This window comes from Dipodomys spectabilis, unplaced genomic scaffold, assembly GCF_019054845.1.
Source record: "Dipodomys spectabilis isolate Male_0828 unplaced genomic scaffold, ASM1905484v1 ptg000067l, whole genome shotgun sequence".
Classification (NCBI taxonomy): domain Eukaryota; kingdom Metazoa; phylum Chordata; class Mammalia; order Rodentia; family Heteromyidae; genus Dipodomys; species Dipodomys spectabilis.
The window spans coordinates 164095-191370 of record NW_024870744.1 but is presented as its reverse complement, the minus strand read 5'-3'; the positions used below and the strand labels follow the sequence as shown (position 1 = coordinate 191370).

The following is a 27276-nucleotide window of genomic DNA, read 5'->3' as shown; positions in this document are numbered from 1 at the left end:
ATATTGTAATTTTTCTTACAGAATCTATTGCTTTTTTTCCTCCAGCTAAACATAGGTATCTTTAAATACTAATATCAAACTTGGCTCAGAAAGTTGCTCACACTATAAAAGGGTCTGGAAAACTGAGACACTATCATCCACCCAATTAGTTCATTAGTCATTCATTAGGTAAATATGAAGTTCTGTCATTGAAAAGATGACTAAGCTTTCTGCCTCAGAGTCATACTCGTGAGGCTTATTGGGTCCCAGAGAGTCACGGCAAGTAGAATTCTCCAAACTATTTCCCTTCTCATTCACAAGGCAGGTGTTACACTGCTTAAGCTATGCATCCAAGCCCTTTTTGCTCTGGTTATATTTGAGACAGAGTTTCTCTTTCTTGTGGGGCGAGGAGGGAGTGAGGGGAACTGGGCCACCCTGAACCACAATCCCCCATTGTTACTTCCCTCCATAGCTAGGATGAAGGGTGTATACCACCACATCATTTTTTTTTCTGTTGAAATGGGGTCTAATGAATTTAAAGAAATATTTATTTATTTTGCCTAGGCCTGACTAAAACTGAGGCCCTCCTGATCTCAGTCTCCTATATAACTAGAATGATAATTATGTGCCATTGTGCCTAGCTATTGAGATGAGGTCTTGTGAACTTTTTGTCTAGGCTGGTCTCAAACTCCCAATCTCCACTTCCCAGGTAGCTAGAATTACAGGCTGGTTTTTCCTCCATTTTTAATAAGCAAAAATAGTTAATTTTGGGGAAATCAGATGTGTAATTTATTCCCAAGGAAATCTCAGCAACATGTGGCATGAGAGAATAGGGCAGGATTTCAGAAGGTTACACTAAGACCAGCAGGGCACAAATCTGCAAGATGAGATTCGACTGAGGGAATGCCCATAAAGGAGGGCTGTGACTGGTGATACAGAGCACAGTCTTATGAAGGGAAGCACACAGGGTGACTCGGAGGTAGGAAATGGTAAGGAGATTGATTTGGTGGATCCTCAAGGACACAGACAAGAAATGAGAATAGATAGAAGGCCTGGAGAGTAGAGTAAGGAGTTTGCATTAAGTTAGTAATAGGAAATTGTAGAAGGACTTTAAGCATGCAAAAGATGACCTTCAGAGTTTACCTCTAGAGAACTGCTCTGACGGTTAGGTGAAGAATGGATGGCTGCAGGCCAGGAGGCAGTAGGGAGACCATTACTGGATGATAAGCAGTTCACAAGAGACTTAGTAAGTGGGTGGGATCTGCAGAAGTTGGGAGCTGATTAAATGTCAGCAACAAAGAGGAAGGCTGAGTAAGAAGTAGTCCGTATAGCTGGAGTCTCTAGAAGCCAGAATGAGGCCTTCGGGCCTGGGGGGCTGCAAATGATTGAAAAATGACTGTGTTAACTCCTTGCAAGAATTCAGAGTCATAATTGGATACCCCATGGTTTGAGAAGGGAGAGTTAAAAAGTCAATAGTTTGATTGTCCTGTAAAATTAGAAGCTAGGGACTGGGTACAGCTTATGTGTGTAAGAGGATCATGGCCTGAAGCTGACCCAGGCAAAAACATGAGACCCAATCTGACAAAAGTAAACAAGGGTTAGAGGTATGGCTCAAATGGTAGAGCACCTGCCTAGCAAATATAAGGCTCTGAAATCAAACCCTAGTACTCTAAGGTATATTAAATAGGTAGGTTTCATTAGGTAGCCGATGAAGAGAATACCATGCGCTATTCAGGCAGGAAAAGAAGTTTATTTACTGAACTACTGCCCCCACCATGCATGGTGAAGAGGCATGGCTGAAAAGGAAAAGGGGTGACCCACCCCTGGGCCAGGACTTATCTAGGACAGGAACAGGAATAGGTGTGGCCAGGTGGGGGGAAAGGTGTGGCCACACTGGATCTGGATGTGACCTCGGTCTGGGGCCCTCCTCAAGTCAGATGGGAGGCATGTGACCACAGGTATTTCAGGATGTGACCTAGCAGGAGGGGAAGATGACTGCTTCCAGGTCTGCCAGTTACCTAGGTAACAGATACAAAGCAGAAACTTAGACAAGAGGTAGGGAGGTGTACCTGTGCAGACCTTACAAGTACCAGCAAAAAAATAAAAATAAAGCTAAAAAGAGCTTAGGGTCTTCTGTGTTCCTTGAAGGTCAGAAACAAGGCATTCATTAGCAGTGGTGCTTCCCTAGAAGGGGAGAGGTCCTGTAGCCTACTGTACATGTCTGAATAGTGACCTTCAGACAACTACTTAAACCAGACAACTACTTAAACCAAGTGTTCCTACAGCCCTGACTGAGTGCCACACTGAATCTGCTCAGTTGACATTGTCATTTTATTTATGTATTTATCTGTATATTTATTTGTGCCAGTCCTGGGGCTTGAAGACAGAGCCTGGATGCTGTTCTAAGCTTTTTTGCTCAAGGCTAGCGATCTACCACTTGAACCGCAGATCTTCTTCCCGCTCTTTTGGAAGATACTTGGAGATAGAGTCTCACAGACTTTCCTGCCCATGCTGGCTTTGAACTATGGTTCTCAGCCTCCCTGAGTAGTTAAGATTATAGGTATGAGCCACCAATGCCTGGCCATTGCCAGTAGAAGTACAGAGTAGAGAAAGGAAATGCGTTGCCCCAGTTCTCCTCAGACATGAGCACATCTGAAGGAAAGCCTCTGGGATCTCCGTGTATCATAGCAGAGCCAGGTGATTGAAACCAGTTGGCCTTGAGGTTGCTCTCCACTGACTCTGGTCAGAGTCACTGCTTTTATACAGCTCAGAGAAGGCTGCAGACAAATGAAGTCTCCTTTTTGTTTTTGTCCTTATGTGCTTGTGACTAAATTCACTAATTTCAGTGGCTGTCAAGGCTGTGTTAAGGAAAATGGGGTTGAACTGCTGTGGTTTTTGAGTACTGGACTGGATGTCAGAAACCTTTGCCATCATGGGGAATTCTGTCAGTCTGAATTTACTATCTGCTCCCCACAGCCGAATTCCTCAGCAGTGTGATTTAGCATCCTGGCTCCCCATCAACCAGTTTTGGCATTTATTTGAATGCATTACCCCACTGGTTTCCATAAACTATTTTACAATTGTTTAAAATAAATGACTGTTTATTTCCACAAAAACCATCTGTATTTCTTTACAGAGAACCAGATAACTGTGTGTAAAATTCGGGAATGTCACAGTGACTCAAGTTAAGAGAAACAGATTGGACTGAAAAATTAGATGCTTAGAGACAGTGTTAAAGGTTTCCATCCCCTCTAACAAGTGATATCTGGATCTGAAATAGAAAAAAATAATGCTTCTTTACAAGTAGTACTAGGCCCCCTTTCTCCAAAGAGAAGTATGTTCCCCCTGGCTGGAGGGTGACCAGAAGTTAACTGAATATTCCTCACAGGGAACTCTCTGCCTGCCATGGCAGGTGGAAGTTCCTTTCCAATGGCTTCTAGCCTTCTCCCAGTTTTGACATTTCTGCTTGCTCATCCCTTACTTCCTGTTGTTCTGATGCTGAGTGGGCTCAATACTGGCTTGTCTGTTGTACCTTGGAATACTCAAGTATGTTGAGGCCAGGTGCTATGACAAGAGAAGGTAGGCCTGGGTGAGAGACCCAATCAGGCCCCTGACAATGGTGTGTTCCATTCTCCAGCCAATATCCAGGCAACTATTCAACTGGCTCTGCACTGGCTCTGTGCATTCCCCAGAAGACAGAGTGGGGTCACTGAACAGTGGAGTCATTTGAAGTCAGATAGAGATAGAGCTCTTGGTCTACGTTGGTGGAAGAGGTGGTCAGTTGGAGGAAGAAGAAGCCCCACGGGCCAGGCTTATTCATCTCCAAATACTGTTTGAACCCACCTGCATGCAGAGATGTCAAAATGTGCTCTCCCCATGAACTACAAGCACCTGCAGCCAGAGATCTTTTCATGCCACTTGTTCTAAGGAGTCCAGAGGCGGCAGAATCTCAACAGGACTTTGACTTGTTGAGTAGGAAACACAAGTTGAATTAGTGAAGTGGCAAGAAGACTATCCCAAATTAGAGGGACCAGTGTAAACGCAGGCCCATAGATTGCCACTTAGTACATAGATGGGGATGAGACCAGTGTTCCAGGTCTCAGAGATTGTAGCCCTTGCTGGACAACTAGAGACTCCCTCTTCAAAAGCAGAAGCAGCCACCCAGGTGTATGAAGCAGCACTCTTAGTGCAGACTGTGACCCAGGCATCCTTCTACATATATTCTATCAGCATTAACTTTAAGAGATTGGTGCTGTTAATCCTGTATCAAAAATTGGAAAGCAAGGTACAGAAAGTAAAGTTGCTTTCCTAGAGTCTGCTGGTAAGTGGTGGGGTTGAGAATCTACACCCAAGCAATCTGGCTTGTGCACATTCCACCATACTGTCCCAGATGTTCTAGGACTGTGGAGCCAGCAGGCCACTTCCCCCCATCTCACCACACACACACACAAGATTAAACAGGGCAGGAGTTGAATCCAGCGCTTTCTCCACCCCCAGGTATAGGGATAGACCTGACACGCCACCTCTTACCTCCCAGCCTGTGTGACAAAGGAAGCCATTAGGCCAGGCATAGCAGTATGGGAAACTCTGCTTTCCACAGCACCATGAAATTCATGAGGAGAGCTGGGCAGGCACAGTTGTTCACTGGGCAATAGAGTAGCACAAGGGAAAGTTGAGCCTGTGTCCATCTGCATTCGTGGCCACCCTGAGTGAGCAGGCTTTGGGTGGCAGCAGCCTGGCCTCAGACACTCCACTCTGGACCACAGCCTCAGACACTCCACTCTGGACCACAGCCATCCTTGGACAGGTTCTCACCTATTTTAGTTCCTGACTCTCCAACAAGAATACTGAGCCTGCTTGCTTTGCTGGTGTTTGCACTCAGGGCCTTGGCATGGTCAGTTAGCTTTTTCACTTAAGGCTCATACTCTACCACTTGAACCACAACTCCACTTTCAACTTTTTGGTGGATAATTGAAGATAAGAATCTCATGGACTTTCTTGCCCAGGCTGGCTTCAAACCATGACCCTCAGATCACACCCACATGATTTTTGAGGAAAGGAGCCCGCAGAGGCCACCACTCCTGGTATAATCTAGCTGGAATAGCTCTAAGATGGTCAAGCCTCATTTTTAAAATTAGATTTTAACTAATGCCTATAATATCCATATATATCCACTGTCAAAATTCAGACACTATCAAAATGAATAGCAAAAACTCCGATTTTTAGTATTGTCTTAATGCTGTGTCCCAGAAGTGTCTTAATGCTGTGTCCCAGAAGTAGCTGGTTTACAACTAAGAGAACAATTTGACAGATATCTTTTCATACTGTATGCATGGACTACATGGGTTATGTATGTGTATTCCACAAATCTACACATAAATACATGTACGTAATTGGAGTTTTACTTTATTAACACGTGGCATATTCCTTGTATTCTACATGTTTTAAAATTTGTTTTGTGATGCTGGAGATCAGACTCAGCATGCTAAATAAGTACTTTCTATGTAGGCCTCACTGGTCTCAAACTCATGGTACTCCTGTCTCAGCCTTCCAAGTACCAAGATTTCATGCATGCTGCACCATGCCTTGGCTATACTTTTTTAACTTAATGTATTATAGAAATCTTCCCATTTCTTATTAGCTTATATTATTTTTATAACAGCTATATAATATTCCTGTGTATAGACACACTATAAGTTATTTAATGGATTCCTACTGGTAAACATTTAGGTTTAGGTTATATGCAATTTTTGATATTAAAATAGTGCTTCAGTGAACATCTATGAACATAGGCCATTTGACACTTAGGTATATACTAGTATTTCATAAGATAAGACCATGGAAGTGGATTGTTGAGTTAGTCAGTGTTAAATGCCATCCTGCTAATAGTATTGTGTTAAAAATTTGAGCACTAGCAAAGCCTTTTGCTTTGTTGGGGTCTTGAGAATACAGACTTGAGGTTTTGTTTTTTGGTTTTGAGGTAGTTTTTATTTGTTGGTTGGTTGGTTGGTACCCATGCTGGGGCTTGAATTTGCGGCCTGCGTACTATCCCTGAGCTTTTGTGCTCAAGGCTAGCACTCTACCACTTGAGCCACAGCTCCACTTCCAACTTTTTGGGAGTTAATTGAAAATAAGAGTCTCACAGATTTTCCTCCCCAGGCTGGCTTTGAACAGCAATAGTCAGATCTCAGCCTCCTAAGTAGCTAGGATTACAGGCATGAACCACCAGCACCTGGCTTGACTAGAGATTTTTTTAAGTTCCCTCACACCTTTTTCAAAGAATGCCTCTATAATGGGAGCCTATAATACAGTCATGCTTCTTATCTACCATGCTCAGTGTAGTAAAGAAGCAAGGCCCCCAGGAAGATGGAATTAAAGAGCTCTTAATTCTGACTGGAATTCAGGCAAGTCACAGAAAGGAGAGGATATGCCAAAAGGTTGCTCTCTGCTCCTCTATGGACCTATCCCTGCAGCTGAGTATTCAAGAAGAAATTTGTTCTGAAGAATTATGATGGTCCTACATTTTCTCCTACACAAAGAAGGAAATCTCAGCTGTACGCCCTTTCCTCTCCTCCTCTTGGCACTTTCTGATTGATGATTAGAAATGATGGCAATACATAAACTATTTTTCTTTTTATTTTATGGCCTGGTAATAGCAGTAACATATTTCCAGTAAATGTTTTCTATCGCAATAAAAAAGTTGTAACAAGACTAGAAATGGGTATAGTTAAACCCTAAAGAAATCACACTTTTAGAACTGTGGATTGAAGCAGTAACTCTGTAAATCATTTAACTTAGAAAAAAGAGCTCCCCCCTTAAAAAAAAAATCAGGACAAGCAGTCAAAGTTTCTAAGTGCCTGCTGTGATAGCTGGTGGACTCCATTCTGACCCCTCGAGACAAACATCCCACTCTGTCCTCCTGCCGCCCAGTCTCACATCTTTACTCCTGTTTGAGCTGGTAAATTGTTGCAACCTTGCAATTCTTTTTCAGACCCTGAGATGAAAACAAATCCTGCTTTTTATGGCATATAGCCTAGAAGAGTGGTTAAGACATGGGGCGTAGAAATCAGACAACCTGGATTCTCATCCTGGCACATCACAGGCACATGGTCATTCCAAAGCTTATTTTCCTCCTTGGTAAAGTGGACATTCTCACAGTTTTATGAGGATTCAGAAGGCTAAAATGCTTTGCTAAGGGCCAGGAAAGTCCTCTGTCAGTCACTATTGTTGATATTGTCTGGGGATGAAGCGATATTTGACTTATTTTAAAAAGGGCTGGTTGATAATTTTCTCAGGTATACAGCAGAATACTAACTGACATTTATTGACTCCCTGTTAGGTCTTAGGCATTGTGTTACACAAAGTCAGCTAACTTGTTCAGTGCCATGTAGTTTGTAAAAGAGCCAACTTTGTATTCTAGGCTTTCTTAGCTGAAACACTTCAACTACACCACACTTTTACCTACACCTTCTAAGGGTTTTATTTATTTATTAAGTTGGAACTCAAGGCCCTCTACTTGCTAAGCAGATGCTCTGCTACTTGAGCCATTCTGCCAGCCCTTCTTGTATAATTTTTAAGAGAAGGTCTTACTTTATGCCTAAGGCAGCCAGCACTATGAGCCTCCTATTTGTGCTTTCTGTGTGACAGGCACATGCCTTCATACCCAGCTATTAGTTGAGATGGAGTCTTGTGAACTTTTTGCCTGGGCTAGTCTCAACCACCATCCTCAAGACTTCTGCCTCCCACGTAGTCAGATTATAGACTTATAGACTTAGATACAACAGGAGTAGAGATTGTAAAAATGAGTTGTTTGGCTGTACACTAGACCTCTTTTGACTGAGAAAGACTCACTGAGACATCAAGACTGCTCTTGTAACTCAAGGGCAGTGAAAACACAGCATTTCCTATTCCCACATTGGACAGAGAAGCCAGCTCCTGTCCACTCATCCTCGCTTAGGTATATGACTTTTCAAAGAATGAATAGGTGCTGCTTTTGTATGTCTGGTACCCTTTAGGTACTCTAAAAATTAGGCCTTTCCTGGTCTTTGTCTTTAATTTCTGATTCTAGCTGACACCTTCATTAATGGTATAGTACAAGCTTTCTGTCGACTTGAAGACTACTGTGTAAAAGTGGTTTTGCTATCCTATCAATAATGGTCATAATTTCCCCAATACTCTCATCAGCAGTGAATTGAGTCTTGCAGCAAAGAAATGGAAACCCCAGTGCACTGGTTTGAAAGTGATTTGTCTTCTAGACGGCGTCTTCTTTCAGTAAAATCAGGTCAGTGCAGCACTGCTGGGTCAGATGTAAGTCTGAGACAAATTAGTTAGAGGAAATTGATTATTTGAAACTTCCGTTATTTTTAGCTACAGATGCTTTTTCATATCTTTTTTCTTTATTTACATTTGTTTTAACAAGCTTTAATCATCATGATTTTTAGGCAAATTAAATATCTTCTCAGTTTGAGTCAGGACAAGTAGAGACAAGAAGACACTCTACCCACCCCTGGAGTGCCTTCTCATCGTTTGGGGGTTGCTTTCCTTCCATGGTGGCAGTGGTCCTGTTTAAACACCTCACCCTGTGACCAGCCCCCTGGCTAGGTTTGTTTATTGCACAGACTGGCCCCTTGACCAGTCTGTTCTTCATTGCTATTGAAAGTTAATGGGGGCAAAATTGCATTCCCAAACATTTGAACCTGAAGTGGCCAGGGCCGAACTTAGTTGATCTCTGGTGATCGGTTCAATTTAGTTACGATTTTTTGCCATTAGACTGGGGCTGAATGATGGTGATTTGGTTGAGGCCAAATGTCTGAAGAAAATTGGCTCTCTGATAAGAGTGCTGTTATCAGAGGGGGCTACCTTCTCATTTACATTTAGATGAGTATTGATTATTTATTTACTCAGAGAAGTGAGATTCGTTTCCAATCTTATCTTTCTCGTCTCTGCTTGTCAGCAGAAAGAGAGATAGAGCTCCTGACATCAGGCCAAGATAACAGCACTTTGTAGTAAAGATAAAAGTTGGAATGGGCCTTTTTCTAGTCTTGACTGAAAGGATAAGTTTTAAAAATTAGAACTGATGGGTCATGCTTTCAAAACCTTTCCTGAAGGTTTTGCAGTTTAACTAGGCAGCAGAATTGGTTTATTGAAACAGCTCTGGTCTTTCTTCTTTTGTAATAGGAATTGTATTTAATTTGATTATATTCGGCTGTTTCACTGAAAGCAAATTGGGTATTGGCTCAGAAGAGGCTAAAGTGTGACCTTATTGTCATGTCAGCTGGTTCCTTTTTTTATTATTTAAATTCCAAATTATCCTTCTGAGCCTATGCTATAGCAGTTATCACTTGCATGTAGCCCAAAGCTTATACTAAAATCAAGTAGAAAATGATTGTGTTCAGCCAGAAAGGAAGAGTTATAAGCGATGGAGCTGACACTAAATGCAGACACTTTAGAATAGCTGATGCTGGGTCTGAGCACTGATGTAGACAGCATCTGCTTGTCAGTGATGATTTTGTGCCATGAGGACCTCGAGATTCTGCTAAGCAGACAGGCTTGGCATGGTGTTCCTCAAATGGGCCTCCTTCCACCAGCCAGTTATCAACAGGGCCACCAGAAGAATCTTACCAAAATAACTAGCTAGTTGTGACATATCCCTTCACTGTTGGTATCCATTGCTTATAAGAGAAAAATCTAGCTGGGCACTGGTGACTCATGCCTGTAATCCTAGCTATTCAGGAGGCTGAGATCTGAGGGTTGCAGTTCAAAGCCAGCCTAGGCAAGAAAGGTGAGACTCTTATCTCCAATTAACCACCTAAAAACCAGAAGTAGAGTTGTAGCTCAAGTGGTAGAGTGCTAGCCCTGAGTGGAAAAAATTCAGGGACAGCACCCAGGCCCAGAGTTCAAGCCCCAAGACTGTCTCACTTTTGAAAGAGAGAGAGACAGAGAGAGAGCGCTAAATCATGGCCAGTGGTCTGAGCCAAACTTCTAGTCCAGCTTCCCTTTTACAGCCCTAAATAGCCTGGGCTTCTTTCATGCTGAATTTCCCTGGCCATGGGGCTCTTAGGCACTCCTGGAATATAGCACTATCTTCCCTTCCCAGTCCTCCTTCAAATCCTTTTCTACTGCAGGAAAGAGGAGGTGACTTCGATTGTCCTCTTCTTTGCCCCCACAGCACTATGTTTCTACCTTGGTAATAAGATTATTATTCTAGACTGGATCATTGATTATTCAGCTCTAGGTTTGGCACACTGTTGTTAGACTGGGAATCACTGGCTTGTGCCTACAGTCTTAGTCACTTAGAAGGCCAAAATCCAGAGGATTGAGGTTTGAGATCACCCTGTGCAAAAAGTTCTTGAGACCCTATCTCAACCAATATAGCAGGACATAGTGGTAGAGGCTTGTCATCCCAGCTATGTAGAAACCTAAGATTGAGATCTCGGTTCCAGTCCAGCATGGGTGAAAAGGTTTACAAGACTCACTTTAACTGAAAAAGCTGGATATTTAATGGTGTGCACTTGTCCTCACAGCTACGGCAGGAAGTGTAAATAGGAGGATCATGATCCTGGAAAGCCCTGTCAAAGAGCAAGGTCCTATAAAAAATAACCAGAGCAAAAAGGGCTGGAGGTGTGGCTCAAACAGTAGAGCTCCTGCCTAACAAGCACGACACCCTGAGTTCAAACTCTAATGCTACCAAAAATAAGTTGGTTGAACAGATAGATGTTATTGTGCAGCATGCGTATCCTGTGATAGCTGTGCTGTTATGGTTTGTTCTGTGGGTTCTGATGTTTGCTCATCATTTTTAGACTGTGTTTGTAGGACCTGAGAAACTAGATACCATAGGAATCCTGGCTGCTGAACAAGTCTCTAATCTAAGTGCTGCCTATAGCTTAAAAGCAAGCTTTGTAAAATAGCTGTGGACCCTCTCCACCCCACACGTCCTTTGGACATAGGCAAACACATGTGGCCATCCACATTAGTGCCAGCATCTCCTGCCACTGTGTACCTTCCCCCAGTGTGTTAGCCTATGGTAACTCAGGGGCGAGGGGTCTCCCCATCCCTGTTACAGTGCACTCTAGCAGTTGTAGCAGCCACTTTGCCAAAGGGAGCACTGGATTGTTTTATTTAATCCTCACTGCAGCCATCTGAGTGAAATTCTGCTGGCCCCATCTTACAGATGAAACTAACTCCTCCAGAATGTTCTACCAGCAATATTAACTCCTCTCAAAGTACAAACAACAGGGGCTTTCTGTCCTGACCTACCCTCCCACTTATTTGCTAACACTGAGCTTTTCCTGACTACAAGAAGCTTTTAAGATGGTGAGTGAGAAATAGTTGAAAGTATAACTGTGGATGTGTTCATTTTGCCTTATCTTTTCCCTCGCACAGACATTCTCAAACTTGTTCTGATGCTCAGCAAATAATAGTGACAGCTCATTACATCACTTGGCTCTTTCTGAAAGTTTGAAACACGTATTAAAGAAGTATAAAGCCACATTAACCAATAAACTTTAGAAAAAGAAAAGACAGACTAAACAGCAAGATGCTCTTCTGAGGAGGAGGAAAAGCTGGCACAGAGGTGTTGCCTGAGTCATCACAGTCAAGACGCTCATCCCTAATAGGCAAAGGGGAAAGGGATATGACTCAGTACCAATAGTGACAAGATTTATGTTCAGTCGTCTAACATCACAAAAGCAACCCAGTTGCTCTCAGAAGTCCAGCTTTCCCTTGAAGGAATTTTCCCCATGGGTTTTTAGAGAGAAGACAGAACCATCAGGTCTATACAGTATGGCTTCCTTTTCCTCATACTTTGCTTTGCATTGGGTTTCAGCTTTTAGCTGGCTCTCAGCAATCAATGAATTGTGTGCTAAAACTCTTTATGCTTCACTCAGGGGTTAAGAGGATCAAGGAAGTGGCTCTGAGCATGTGTCCACCATGCAACAGATTCTAGAGATTTTCTTTGGAACTTATATGATGCAATGTTTGCCTCAGGTTTACAAAACTCCATAAAAATCATGTGTAGGTATTATAACTTGGAACCTTTTCAGTGTCCAGAGCAGTATTTTGTTCCTAGATCATTCAATAACACACTATGACTGCAAATAAATACATCCTTGGAATGCCCAAGCCAGTTTTCTTTTACTACAGAGGCACTGCTTTCCAGAATCTTCCTTTTGTGCTTCCTTCTGCTGTGAAGTAGAGAGTACATAGCTCCATATGCAGCTGTGACATTTTAAAACCTTTTTTCCAAAGGGTAGATGTTGCCTTGAGAACTTTGTCCTGCTCAGTTTGAAAGAACTGTTTATATTTTATATAATCATTTCTTTGGCAAGAGTATATTCATAGAAAAATGACCTCATAACTTGTCCTTCCTAACTGGCTCTGGCTGCTATTTTTTTCCTTCCTTCCATGTCAGTTGCCTAAATTAAACAGGCACTTGAGGGAGACTATGTTGGTACCAAATGAGTCTGGTTATCATATCTTGATTATGGTGGCTTACACCTATAAGCTACTCAGGAGGCTGAGATCTGAGGATCATGGTTCAAAGCCAGTCCAATCGGGAAAGTTGGTGAGATTCTTATCTTTAACCACCAAAAAGCTGGAAGTAGAGTAGGCTCAAATGGTAGAATACCAGCCTTGAGTGAAAAAGCTGAGTAACAGTACCCTAGGCCTTGAGTCCAAGCCCCAGTACCAACACGCACAAACAAAAACAAAATAAAAAAAAAAACCTGGTATGTATAAAGCACTGTTGCTGCTGGGTGCCAGTGGCTCACTCTTGCAATCCTTAGCTACTCAGGAGGCTGAGATCTGAGGATCGTGGTTCAAAGTCAGCCTGGGCAGGAAAGTTCGTGAGACTCTTATTGCCAATTAACTACCAAGAAAAAAAAAAAAGCTGGAAGTGGCACTTTGGTGTAAGTGGTAGAGTGCTAGCCTTAAACACAAAGAGGCTCTGAGTTCAAGCCCCAGGACAAGCAAAAAAAGAAAAAGCACTGTTTCTTATAGTATAGTAAAGGATGCCTGGGTTTCCTTGGTGTGAATCTTACTTCTACCATTCCCTGAAGGATACTGAACAAATTATTTAGCCTCTCTAAGCACACTTTGTCCTTCTGTTACAGGGTATTCTGACCCTCATGTCCTATAGTGTCTGAAGAATAAATTATATGATGTGCAGAAAAGGCCTAACCCAGTCCCTGGCTCATAGTAAACCCTGGGTGATGGCAGATGATAGGGATTATGATCTCTTAGTCCTGCTATGTGCCATGATAAGAATGATCAGGGCAGACACTAAAATAACACTGCTCACCTTTAGCTCACAGACTCCTCAGGCAGTCCTCTAAGGTACATGCTGTTATTCTCCCCATTTTATACATGAAGCGACTGACAGAAGGAGTTAAGTAAGTTGGCCCAATGTCAGACAGCTAAATTGTTGTGCCAGAACCTAGAGCACAGCAGTCAGACCCACACCAGGCTCTGTGTCCCTTATACTCTGATTATACTACAAACCCTGGATGATTGATCAGGCCTTTTCTGTGAAATGGTTTTGTGAGATCTCTTATCTACAATAAGGAGAGAAATGCAGATTTGTAAGAAGTAGATTTCTTGGATTTTATCTCCAAGTCACGTCTTCAGCTTAACACCCTTACTCTCCCCAAAGTCAAGACCCCTGAGTCCTATACCAAGTTCAGAAGTACTTTCCAAGTTGTTCTTTATTTGTTAGGACACATTAAGGAGTACCTAGAAGAGAAGGCAGCACTCAGAATTTCACATACTGACAAAACTAGACATAGATAGGAATATTCTTATGGGAAAATGGGAAGGTCTTCCTGGATATCTAGAAAGATCAAATGATCATGTCTTCACAAGGGGACTTTATACCACAATGACCAAACATAGCCATCACATGGGAGATTGGTATGTGTGGATTTCATTATGATAAATTATTCAGATGGTTTCATTTTGAATGTATAGAAACCAATTATTCAGAATGCAGATGAATCCACAAATCTACAAAAATCTATAGTTATGGGATAAACTATGGCCTCTTTATAATTGACCAGTAATTTATAGTTTGCAGGAGTGAAAAAGGTTCAAAGCACACAAGCTTTAGAGCCAAAAGACCCCTGGGTTTTATTTCCTACTTCTTACCTTTGTGATCTTGAATAAGTTATGTCATGGGGATCCCCATCTGTGAAATGGGGATGGTATCTCTATGATGATCGCTGAGCAGACACACATAGCATGCTTGGCACCGAGTGAGCATATAGAAGTGAAAGTCATCATCATATCAGAAGTCAAGAAAATAGTCCAGAAAGCCACTTTTGGTGGCTTTTTTTGGTTTTAACAGAAATACTACAAGACACAAGAGAATTTAATGGGCAGTGAGGGCTCTGGGTAGGGCAGAGTTGGGTTTAGAGCTAAGGGACCCTTCCTAGTATTCTCTGATTTCCCTGGTTTCCAAGCAGCTGCATAGTCTGCAAGGAAAAACAAAAATTCAAAGGAAACCAGCCTGAAATTCTCTCTGCTGAAGCCAGGCTTGTTGGCCAGTGTTCAGGAAACGGGAGGTGGATGTCAGGTAGGCTGACAGCTAGAGAAGCTCAGCCTCTGTGCACTGCTCTCTGAGTATCCATGTCACGGTACAGGGTTGCTTAACATGAAGCTGTCTGTATACACAAACAGATTGTGTGAAAGACCACTGGAGATGTCACATGCATGATAATTATAATATTCTCAGAAAAGTGACACCATAAGAAATTGGAACATTTTTCAGTGCCTGCAAAACCTTTAGGGCTGGGTGGGTGTTAGTGGCTCATGCCTGTAATCCTAGCTACTCAGGAGGATGAGATCTAAGGGTTGTAGTTCCAAGCCAGCCCGGGCAGGAAAGTCTGAGAGACTCTTACCTTCAATTAACCAGCAGAAAAAAAAAAAAAAAATACAGAAGTGGTGCTGTGGCTCAAAGTGGTAGAGCACTAGCCTTGAGCACTACAGCTCAGGGACAGTGCCTAGGCCCTGAGTTCAACTCCATGACCGAAAAAAATAAAATATAAATAAATAGAAGTAACCTTCATTTACTACTAGAAAATTTGAAAAATGCAGATACAAAGGAAAAATAAAAATACTCAAATCCCACTATTATAAGTATTATTCACATTGTAGAAATAACTGGCCTATCTCTGTGCTCTGTGCTATGGCATATATTTCTGTAATTGTAATCATCCTGCAAATACTGTTATAATTTGCTTTTGTCATAAAATAGCATGCTGTAAGCATGTTTTATAACATTAAATGACTTGTAGAATCATTTTTGCTATTTGCATGATATTCTACAAATATTTTATTCACTCAAACCTCCTATTATTAGACCTAGGTTTTCCCAAATTTTAAAAAATGAATTTTTTTTGTCCTTTAGTGTCTCTGGGGGATTTGTTCCAGGATACCTCATCCAAAATCTGCAAATGCTCAAGAACCCTTTTACAAAATGGTGCAGTATTTACACAAAACTATACATCCTCCCAATACCTTAAAACGTTGCTAGAGTACTTATAATACCTAATATATTATAAATGTACACCTAGATGTTTTACTGTATTTAGGGGATAATAACAAATAATCTATACATATTCAGTATATGCAGTTTTTCCTCAAAATATTTTAGATCCATGGCTAGTTAAATCCAGGGATGAGGATACAGAAAGTTGATTATAACTAAGCTTACATGCAGACTTCATTGTAGATTCATAGACTAGATGTCAATGTATCATATACATTGTGTCAATGGAAAGTATTGGGGATGGAGGTTCACAGGGTGGCTTACTAGGCCAGCATCTTCTCAAGGAGCACTGTAAGAAAGAGGTAATTACTCATAACTTAAGAGGCACAGAGTTGAGGGATTTTTTAAAGTCTAGCAATGAAGCCAGGCTCTAGTGGCTCATACCTGTGAGTCTTGCTACTCAGGAAGCTGAGATTTGAAGATCATGTTTCAAAGGCAGCCTGGGCAGCAAAATCCATGAGACTCTTATCACCAGTTAGCCACCAAAAAGCCAGAAATGGAGCTGGGCTCAAATGGTAGAATGCTAGCCTTAGGAAGAAGAAAAAGAAAGGAAAAAAAGAAAAAATCAGGGACAGTGCCCAGGCCCTGAGCTCAAAAAACAAAACCAGCACAAAAAAAAAAAAAAAAAAATCTAGCCGTATATGTGCCAGAATCTGACAATGAGCAGCAAGCATGCTTGCTAAATGACAGATAGTGGCACTGACACGTGATACTACCAGGGACTATAAAATTACCTTTATTTCCATACTTTCATTTACTTGATATTTCTGATCTGAATAGAGTGCATTAGAATTTTTAACACTTGTACAGAGTTCTACGCATGTGTTTTCTTAAGTAGTGTGAAGAAGGCTGAGGAAGAACCCCCAAGAACTCTGACAGAAGTGCTGATGAAATACCAATTAGAGAAAAGATCAAATAAACCATGAAAACAAAACAAATCTCTCCCATGCTACTGAAGAACTAAGGACTTAGGGGATGAGAACTGCTAGAAATGAGTGAAATGCCTCAGACCGGTAAAGGAGAGTACTGGACGTGAATAATCAACACGTTGGCAACAGCTGAAGAACATGTCTAAAAATACGTGTTCCGCCTGGGAGCTCTGCAGATTCCTCAAATCCCCTTCTGTCTGACCAAACATACCTTTCAGAGTCAAAATAATAAGACAGTTTCTTATGCCTCTCATCTTTTCAATAACCATTAGCAAATCACAGGAGCAGTCTGGATTCTGACCATTGGACCTGTTAGGTGTTATCTAAGAACAACAACATTGTCATTTGGACTGACAAAGAAATACATGAATAAATGTATAAAATGCATCAGTGTTTTATTAAGATCTACCAGAATTCTATGTGTGATGCAAGATAGCTAGAACCCTCAGTATTAGGGAACCTGTGTCTCTTGTTTTTATAAATATCTTGACAAAAATGGGAACTACCAGCCACTATCACCATCACCATAAACTGGAAACCAGAAATTCATTTAAACATTTTTTAACCTTATTCCTGACTATAATATTATTATAGTGCTAATTCTTAATAATAAGTATCTTTGTAGTTATACCTCCTATAAGGTAGAGTTATTCCTAAGTGTTTTTCCAGAATCATCTCTGAATTGCATATAATTATTTAGGTACAAGGATTCCCTCATTGTACATAGGAATTAGATTCGAAAAGGGTAGTTAATAGACCCTTGCTGGGGCTGGGAAGAAGGCTTACTGCTAGAGTGCTAGAGTGCATGAGGCCCTGCGTTCGTTTCCTCAGCACCACATAAGCAGAAAAAGCCAAAAGTGGCTCTGTGGCTCAAGTGGTAGAGTGCTAGCCTAGAGCTGAAGAGCTGAGGGACAGCACCCAGGCCCAGAGTTCAGGCCCCACTATTGCCAAAAAAAAAAAAAAATAGACACTTGTTCCTATCTGAGAAACAAGGTAGCCATATGTGAGTCCAGTTCTGGGGATTCAGAAGCCATTTTTGCGTGGGGAAGTAATGAATGAGAAGATATAGTGTGGGCTAAGACCGCATGGGTTAAGACCCAATCTTCCATCTTGGAGGTAGCATTTTCCTATGGCCTTCCCAGCTTTTGTCCAGTGCATGTTAATGTCTAAATGTTAAATTCACTATTTCAGACTTCTTCCCCTCTTTCTGCCCTTTGATCTTCCAGGCCCCCAGTACCGCCTGGAGAAGCAGAGTGAGCCCAATGTTGCCGTGGACCTGGATAGCACGTTGGAAAGCCAGAGCGCATGGGAGTTCTGCTTGGTCCGAGAGAACAGTATGTTGGCCACCTTACCTTTGTCTGTTGCAAACCTACCTAGAAGTCATGAGCTGGGGCACACTCGCTGGCCTGGTTCCCCTAGGCAGATTGGAAGTGACTGTTTTCCAAGGCAGACAACAACATTTATGTCAGAAGTGTGTCCCAAAGTGCAATGATAGGTTCGGTTCTATTTGGTACAGTCCTCTTCCTGTTTAGCACTTCATGATTAATACTTTTCTGCTGAACTATATCTTTGGAATTGTTTAGAAATGTGAGGTCCTTTCAGAGGGGAAGACTTTTATACATAAAACAACTGGCTGTGTGGCTAAAGCAGTATTTTAAGGGAATTTCACAGCCTTCAAATATACATGTTATAAACAAAGAAAAGCTGGAAAGTGATAAGCTAAGCATTCAACTCAAAATATTAGTAAAGAAATCTAAAAGAATGAAATAAGGCAATAAAGATAAAAGCAGAAAACTTCTGAAATAGATCAAATAAGAAAAAGAAACAAATAACAGAAACACAACTAGAATGAAAACGAAATACACTACAGATCCTATTATCATTAAACAGACAAGATAATTTTGTAAAACTTCAAAAAACTTTGAAATTGTAAATAAGAAGAAAAAAATCCAGGCAAAGACAACTTATCATTACTAGCACAAAAAGAAACAGATATCTAAATGTTCCCATAATTACTAATTTGGATTAGTGATGAAAAAAAAAAAACCTTCCTCCTTTCTCCTCTGTGATCAGTGGATGAATTTGCCCATTTCTGCTCTAGACTTGACCTCCCTCCCTCCACAAACAGGAACCAGATCTGAATCCTCTCTGCATCCCTTGTCTGGCCAGGCATGGAGCAAGCCTCCACATCCCTGACTCTACCACACTTCTCACCAAGGAAACTTGGAGTTTGAGCAAGGCTCTTTATATTGCAGAGATCTCTTTGTGGTAATTAGACCTTGCCCACACCTACACACATATCACCAACAACCACTGGACATTGCCCACACCTACAACGTATCACCAACAGCCATTGGACATTGAGCTGCACTGGACATAGATGAAAATGAACTAAGCAACTCAAGGGCAGCGATGGGAGGGAAGGAATGAGGGAGAAAGAGGAAACAGCTAACACTAAGAAAAAGAAAGAAATGTACATTTCACCTAATATGGAAGAAATAGCTGTATTGTCAAAGCTCATAGAATTCACAAACTTTATAGACCATGATAATGACAATTTTCCTCATGAAGGTTAGAATGTGCTTGTGACTTTAACTAAGTATCACTATTTCACAATACTATGAAATTTGTGAAATTTATATAATAACTTAATCACAATAAAAAAATATTAAAAAAATTGACTGGACACTAGTGGTCCACACCTGTAATCCTATCTACTCAGGAGGCTAAGATTTGAGAATCGCAGTTCTAAGCCAGCCCAGACAGGAAAGGCTATGAAACTCTTATCTCCAATAAACTACTCAGAAAAAGTCAGAAGAAGCACTATGGCTCAGGTGGTAGAGTGCTAACCCTAAGGAAAAGATCAGAAACAGCACCCAGACCCTGAATTCAAACCTCAGGACCGGCCAAATAAACAGAAAAATTAAGTAGACATTCCAGCTAAAACTCATGTATTGTTCTCCTGTAGTTACCAATTAACAAGTTGAATTGAGTTGGGCATAGTGGGAAATATCTGTATCCTAATATTTGGGAAGCAGAGACAGGAGGAGTACAAGTTCAAGGCTAGCCTCGGCCACATTACTGAGTTCCAACCCAGCCTGGGCTATGAAGCCAGATCCTGCTTTTCTTTTTTTTCTTTTTTTTTTTTAAGTTGGGTTAACACAAAGAAGAAATATTTCAAAAATAGAATATTAGTATGTTTAACCAGTATAGGTTCACTATTTTCAGACCATTTTAGAAATGAGGTAAGTATGGTCATGTATTATTTACACACACTGCAAGAAAGCATATTATGGTGCCAAAACATGAACTGCCTTGGTTCACATTCTGGCTGTGCCACTTAATAGCTCTGTAACCCTGGATACTTAACATTTTCTTGGTAGTTTATCTGGCCCTCGTAAAGTTAATGGAGGGGAGGGACAGCAGGCTTTGGAGAACTCTAATTCTAAAGCTTTTAGAACTTGTGCAAAGTAAATGCTCAGAAAATGTTAACTTGAACAAAGAAATGATGAAAGAGCACTCACTTCACATTGCTCACAGAACAGATGGGCCCAGGTATGGAGATGTGAGAGCTTTCTAGAGATTCACAAAGGAGGAATGATCCAGAACCAAGGACAGGAGCAAGTCTGTAAATGTACGCTATCATAGAACCAAGAGAACTGAGAAGCAAGGGACTTGCCACATATGTTCTGATGTTGCAGAATATATGTACCCGTTATAAGTAAAACCACTGGACTGAGTTTCAGACTGTTTTCCAAAAGGAAGAAAAATGGTCTTCCTTTTAAAGGAAGATCGAGGCCTAACATGTCAACCACATCATAGGTATTTGTTAAATTATTTATTTGAGCCTAATACTACATGGCCTTGTGCTAAGCATTTGTAAATACATCCTCAGAATTACCCTATAAGACATGTTGTGAAACAAAGATGTGACTGACTGACCCAAAGTTAGCCAGCCACTAAGTGATAGGACTAAAATTTTGAGTCAGATATCATCTGATTCCAAAGCCTACTGTAAGATTGTTGATAACCTAAACATTCAGTCCTGCAAATGTGATGACAATTGTCTTTCTATGCTGTGAGATGAAAGCTCCTAAATTAAGCTGATATGACAAGAGTCTCTGCCTAGAGACTGAGAGCTAACATTTGTGCTTGGATCTTGGCCTAAATAAGAAAATGACAAGCCAAAGTCCTTGAGCTTTCCAGTTTGGATTCTTGTCTAATAATCTACTACATCCTTCAGCCAACTGTCTGCTCAAAGCTGGAATTAGCCCAGAAGGAAGCAACGAGTGCATTAGAGAAAGATGTAGAAGATTTCCATTCTTGTTCAAGCTTCTAGATTAATCCTGGCATCAAACTGAGCCTTAGTATTCTTTTCTGCCAACTGTTTCTAGTGACCTTTCCCACTGATCATATGTGAGTAGCCAGTCCAAGTCTTTAGAAGAAAGGACCAATTTATTCTTCTAAGATCTTTAACAGAGGGAAACTGGAATTTCCCATCATCAAGGCCAGTCAGCCTGAAGTTAAACTGGCTTTCTGGAATACCTACAGTGTCAGATACTTTCTGTCTGATCACTCACTAGGCTGTGGTTTAAAAAGTTCAGCATAGTGCTTAAAATGCAGTTGCTAGAATCAAGGCCACCCTTGGGAGAACTACTTGCAACTTCTGGCATTGAACAAATCATGTCACCCTCTGTTTCTTGTTTAAATGGAGGTGGTCAAATCTATTTCACAAGGTTTCTTTGCATGTGAAGATTTAAATGGGATTTAAGTCCTGTTAAAACCACCTTTCTCTTTATAGAAGAGGAAACTGAGGCTCAGAGAGGTGAAGTGATTTGCTAATGTCTCATGAATGTGAGAAGCCTGGAAAAGTGTCTTCTTCCATTAAGTCTGGTGAAGGAGCTGAATCTAATTTTATTTCCTGAATAAAAGCTAGGGTGTTAATTGTTCATTCAATATCAGTTCAATCGCCTTTAAAGGAGATTCACAGAATCTCCTTTATTTCAATTCTCCATATTTCAATTCCTTATTAAACTTCTGGATTTCCTTGATTTAAGGCTACAGTAAGGGAAACCCCCACTCTCCAGGCAGATACTATGATAGGGGATAGCACCTATAGGGTTCAGTCTGAAAGACCTCATTCCCTACCTTTAGTTAGTTGGCCCTTGAAGGCCCAAAAGAGCAGGTAGCTTCTAGGAGCCTCTTGGACCACCTGGCTGGCTCAGCTCCTCTCCTTACTCCTCTGAGATCACTGGATGAATTTGCCCACTTCTACTCTAGACTTGACCTCGCTCCCTCCACAAACAGGAACCAGATCTGAATCCTCTCTGCATCCCTTGTCTGGCCAGGCCTGGAGCAAGCCTCCACATCCCTGACTCTACCACACTTCTCACCAAGGAAACTTGGAGTTTGAGCAAGGCTCTTTATATTGCAGAGATCTCTTTGTGGTAATTAGACCTTGCCCACACCTACACACATATCACCAGCACCATGACCACCAGCACTGAATTAGGAAGGGGTAGGAAAGACACCCACAGAAAAAGAATAAAGAGAATGAATGTTTCCAGAACCTTTTTTTGGTAACAGACCAATTTCTCCTCCTGCTTGTGCTCTGTGCCAGGCCTGGAGACTCCCTGGTGGTTCCTCCCTACTTCTGGATGCTTTGTTTTCTACAGTTACAAATTCCTGAGCTTTCCAGTTTCTTCCATGTGACTTGATTATCAGGGCTTGAAACCTCTTTTATTAGACCACAACAGCACTCCAAATCCAAAAGAAAATGTGATCATGCAAATAAATAGAAAGATCTTGTGATGTTTTGGGTTGAATTATTGCCAAAGAACAGTTGCCTGTCCAGCTTGAGATGTGGGTGTTCACCCTAAGGAATTTTCTATTTGGATGTTCCAGGTTGATAATGCATAATGCTCCCTGCATAGGAACAGAAAGCTTACCCCCAAGTATCTATGTCTACCTCCTGCTGCGTAGTGAATGTGGTCTGGTTAGCAAGTGGGGGAGGGAAAAAGTGAGATGTTTAGCCTTTCTAAACATCACAGAGAAGGGTAGGTCCTTCTCTGTGAGTCTCTTTTGTCCCTGTGTCAACTGTGATGGTAATCCCTACCCTTCGAGCTGTTGTGAGGATTAAATTATTGAAAGTAGTAAATGAGGCCTACATTAAAAGCACATGGTGAACTCTAATGCACTGTTTAAGAGTTGACAATTACCAAGCATCTGTGTGCCTAGCAGTGCCTGGCACCAACACTGAAGCCAGTCTGATATTCCTTTCCTTCCGCCCATGGGACAGTGTAGTAGCTGATACCTGTGGCCAAAGCTGTGCTGACCTGTACAAGAAGCAAACTTGCACACTGTCCCATCTACTTCTTCAGTAATGAATGCTAGAATTGTGCTGGGGCGGGCTGAGAACTTCCCCATGAATTGCACTTTTCACTGCCCTGCTTTCTCAAAGTTTCCCCCCCATTTCATTTTATCATTAGGTAGTAATTAGTATTCAAGGGAAATTGGTCTTAATATATTAAAATTGGTTAAGTGCATTTAGACCTGTACCACAGCCAATGTCTTATTGGAAAATGTAATTGGGGACTCTGTGTATGTAATTAATTGAATTACAATTAAGAACTTTCATTAAGCGATACACTGGTACATTAGAGCAGTAAGGAAACATGTTTGACGAGCCACAAACCCTGTCTGGGCTCTACGTGAGGGCATGGAGATTTGCATTCCTCCAGGAGGCTCCTGGCCCCAGAATCTGCCCTGCTGCCCCTGACTAATGGTTTGGTAATGCGTCAGGTGACATTTCTGCAGTGACTCTAGGTGAAAAGTGGGGTTCTTCCAGCATTTGTGCCCTCATTCCTTGACTCTGGAGTCAGGAAGAGAAACACTGCAGTGTTGATCAGATGATGTTATAGCTCTGAAGCATTTTTCCATATAATTTATCCTTAGAAGACAGCCATTGTTTTTCCTGTGTTTGAATAGGAACAAAGACACATTGGAGGAAGGGGAAGGGATAAGAATTCTGTCAGCCTGATTTCTGAGCAAACCTATAATCACCCATTTGTCCAGCCCCTTAAATGGTCATGTTCCATCTGTTGGGCACATTTGTCCTCCAGACGATGACTCTGGAGCCCTCCTCTGGGCCAGCCACTGCTGTACGGGGAGGTGGAGACAAGCCCGCCCTCATCATGGCACCCACTGGCCATCAGTGCTACAGAGATGGGAGAGTAGATTGCAAGGGACCAAAGCTGGTGGGAGCAGCAGGAAGAGAAAGGAAAAGATGAGTTATCAAATAATGAGTAAAAGACAAATGTTCCAAGCCAATAATGCTGCTCATGTGAAGGCCTTGAGACAATGAGTTCTTGGAAATGAATGAAGGGAGTGTGTTGAACAGAAGGTGGAGGGGAAGGCCTCTCTGAAAGATGAGCTTGAGAGATAGGCAAGGTCTAGAATGCAGAGCCTTGTAGGGCACCTTTCCATGTTCTATTCTTTTTTTTAATTGTACAAATCTAAAGTCATTTCTTACTGACCGCCTCCTAAAACAAGATTGCCTTGATTTATTAAAGGAGGTCTGTATCTCCATGCAGAAAGTTCTGCAGCCAGGCTGGCTGTGGCTCCAAGAGTTTAATCAATTAAGCACTGTTAATAGCAAGGTTCCCTATCCTAGTTATAAGGATCTGTGTGGTAGATTCTGGTAATGGCTATATCCTACTGTGTGATATGGATATCCTGGTGGCTTTAAAGAGATTACTGCAGCAGGGCTCTGTGAGTGTGTGTGTGTGTGTGTGTGTGTGTTTTACACTATATCACCTATTGATCATTTTTTAGAGACCAGCAAAAATGACTAGTAGCTGAAGGGAAGTGTTTAATAGAAGAGAAGCTTTGGGCTTATGAGACTTTGGGGACTTAAATGGCCTCTAAGAAAAAAAAATGTGATGAATGTGGAGAGCTAAAGAAAAGTTTTCTCCGTGACTCATTTTGAGTCAGAAGAAGAGAGTGTTCGGTTTTGTCCTGACTCCTTTGTTCTGGCAAGGCTAAGCATATGATTGCATTCTCCTTAGATATTGTTAGGGCACATAGATTGTATATCCCTGGCCCAATGAAGGAATATATTTTTACCCAAGGAAGGTTAAGGGCACAATGTTGGCGTTGGACCTGGGTTTAATTCCTTGCTTTAGCTTACACAGTTTGTACAACTGAGCCTCGTTTATCACCAGTTTAAAGAGAATGCTGTCAAATCTGAAAAGGCTTTGGGAAAATGAACTAAGATACTGTATTTAAGTACTGAGCATATAGTGTCTGGCATAGAATAAACATTAGTTACTGTTCAGGCAGGATCCCCGTCCTCAGTGTACACAGTCTATTGAAGAGTCTGAATGATGTGTTAGGGTTCTTTCACCAAGGTAAATCCAAGAGGTGGTATATAAACCTCAAGTATTGTTATGGTTAATATAAAACTTCATTGATCCAAGTTTATGGCTGTATCATTTGCTCTTCTAGCAGCATTAATTAACATTTAATATGTAATGGACAGTGTGCCATGTCAGATGGGCTTTTCCTGTCCACAAGGAGCTCTTATCAGGAGAACACTACAGAAACTGAGGTTTAGAGACTCACAGAAGGCCATAGGTTTCAGGAGAGGGATGAGAAAAGACTTAGACTAGACCTTGAAAAATAAACATTTTAAAAAATGGAAAGCGTAGCCAGGTGCTGGTGGCTCGTGCCTGTAATCCTAGCTACACAAGAGGATGAGATCTGAGGATCATGGTTCAAAGCCAGCCTGGGCAGGAAAGTCCATGAGACTCTTTTATCTCCAATAAAAACCACTAGAAAACCGGAAGTGGAACTATGGCTCAAGCGGTAGACCTCTCGCCTTGAGCCTAAGAGCTCAGGGACAGCACTCATGCCCAGAGTTCAAGCCTCACCACAGACCAAAAAAAAAAAAAATGGAAAGAACATCCTTGCAACTGGTAAAACCTGAGCACAGTCCAGCTTGCAGCAGTTGAATGTGGGGCTCAAGTCTTCAAGAGGGAATAGTGGAAGATTGTCCCTTTGTTTAAGCCAGCTTAAACATTGTATTACATCTCGTCCCCTCATAATCTTCGCTCCAGCCACAGGCATACACATGCTGTTCCCTGTGTACATGCCCACCTTGGTCTGCTTCTTGTGTTCCCCATGCTATTACCTTGGTAGATTGCCGAGATGAGCATCTAAGGATCCTGCCTCCTCCTGAATTCTTGAAGCACTGTACCATACCTGGCACGTGTGGGTGCTGGGTAACTGTTCCTGAACTAAAAGGAACAATCAACAGGGCTGTGCTATAGGGAGTTGAAAGGCAAGGATAATCTATCTTACAAAGGATGTGGATCTCTGGTGGAGTTACAGAGCTGGTACAAGGAGACAGCTCACACTAGATCATGGCCTTTTAGACTTGGTCAAAGACTCACTGAACCTTAAGGTAAATGTGAAAGTCCTGTGAGCTAAGATCTATGATTATAGGAAATTTACCAATAACAGTGAGGTCATCTGAACTTTGATTTAATGATTAGTGCCTGTTTGAAAGTCATATGCCTAGCCGGGCGCTGGTGGCTCACGCCTGTAATCCTAGCTACTCAGGAGGCTGAGATCTTAGGATCGCGGTTCAAAGCCAGCCCGGGCAGGAGAGACCGTGAGACTCCTATCTCCAATAAACCGCCAGAAAACCGGAAGTGGCGCTGTAGCTCAAGTGGGAGAGCACTCGCCTTGAGCTGAAGAGCTGAGGGACAGCGCCCAGGCCCAGAGTTCAAGCCCCACGACCAACAAAAAAAAAAGAAAGTCATATGCCTCTCAGTGTCTCCCAAAATTTAAAAAAAAAAACACACATGAAGAAACTTTTCTATCTTCAGCACAGTATTTGTTGTAATTAGCATTTGTTCATTACTGCTAGCAAACCTGCGTGTAACACATCTATACTGTGAAGCTGCATGCAACTTTTGTGTCTCATCATGTTGCCCAAATGGACACCCAGAAACGTGTTGCCATTTTTTTAATGTCATGAAGACATAGCAACACATGAAAACATGGCAACATATATCCAATCACATTAGCAGTTTCCAAACTTTTTGGCATTAGGACCCCATCGCACTCTTTTAAAGTTACTATAAGTTGCTAATCAAGAGGTTAAGATCTAGAGGATCAGGGTTTGAAGCCAGCCCAGGCAGAAAAATCCACCAGACTCCATCTCCAAATAACCAGCAAAAGGTTGGGATTGTGGCATGGCTCAAGTGGTAGAGTACCGGTAAGAGCAAGAGTACCAGAATGAGTGGGAGGCCCTGAGTTCAAACCCCAGTGTTGCCAAAAAATTAAAAGTGACTGAGGTGGGACTTGGGGGATGTAACTGAGAGGTAGAATATGTATTTAGCATGTATTTAGAGTACACTAGAATGGAGCATGTCTCCATTTTCAATCCCCAGCATCAAAAAGGGAAAAGGGGAGAGGATGCTGTTTTGTTTGATTTATGTATTTGTTCTTGAGATAGGGTCTCACTATATAATCATGTTGTCCTTGAAATTCAACAGATAGTCCATACTGGCCTCCAGTGCTTCAGCCTCTTGATTGTACCACATCTTGGTATAAAAAAAAAAATATTGAGGACTCAAAGAATGTTTACTGTGTCCTCAGCATTACTGGAAGGAAGGGGCAATGTTAGCTCTGCCTTTCCTAACAATGGGCCCTCCCTCTCTCCCTCCCTTCCTTCCTTCCTTTCTTCCTTCCTTTCTTCCAGTACTGGGATTTGAAGGTAGGGCTTCATGTTTGCTAGGCAGACACTCTGTTACTTGAGCT

At 41.7% G+C, this 27276-nt stretch overlaps 1 protein-coding gene across 5 annotated transcripts in view; it reads left to right on the top strand.

The window, feature by feature from the left end:
* Mapkap1 (MAPK associated protein 1) overlaps window positions 1-27276 on the top strand; it is a 234748-nt gene that overhangs the window by 159393 nt on the left and 48079 nt on the right. For all 5 annotated transcript variants that reach the window (XM_042681086.1, XM_042681084.1, XM_042681087.1 and 2 more), the window contains exon 8: window positions 17676-17783. In XM_042681086.1, the coding sequence (XP_042537020.1) occupies window positions 17676-17783 (108 nt within the window). The remainder of the gene's footprint in view (window positions 1-17675; window positions 17784-27276) is intronic.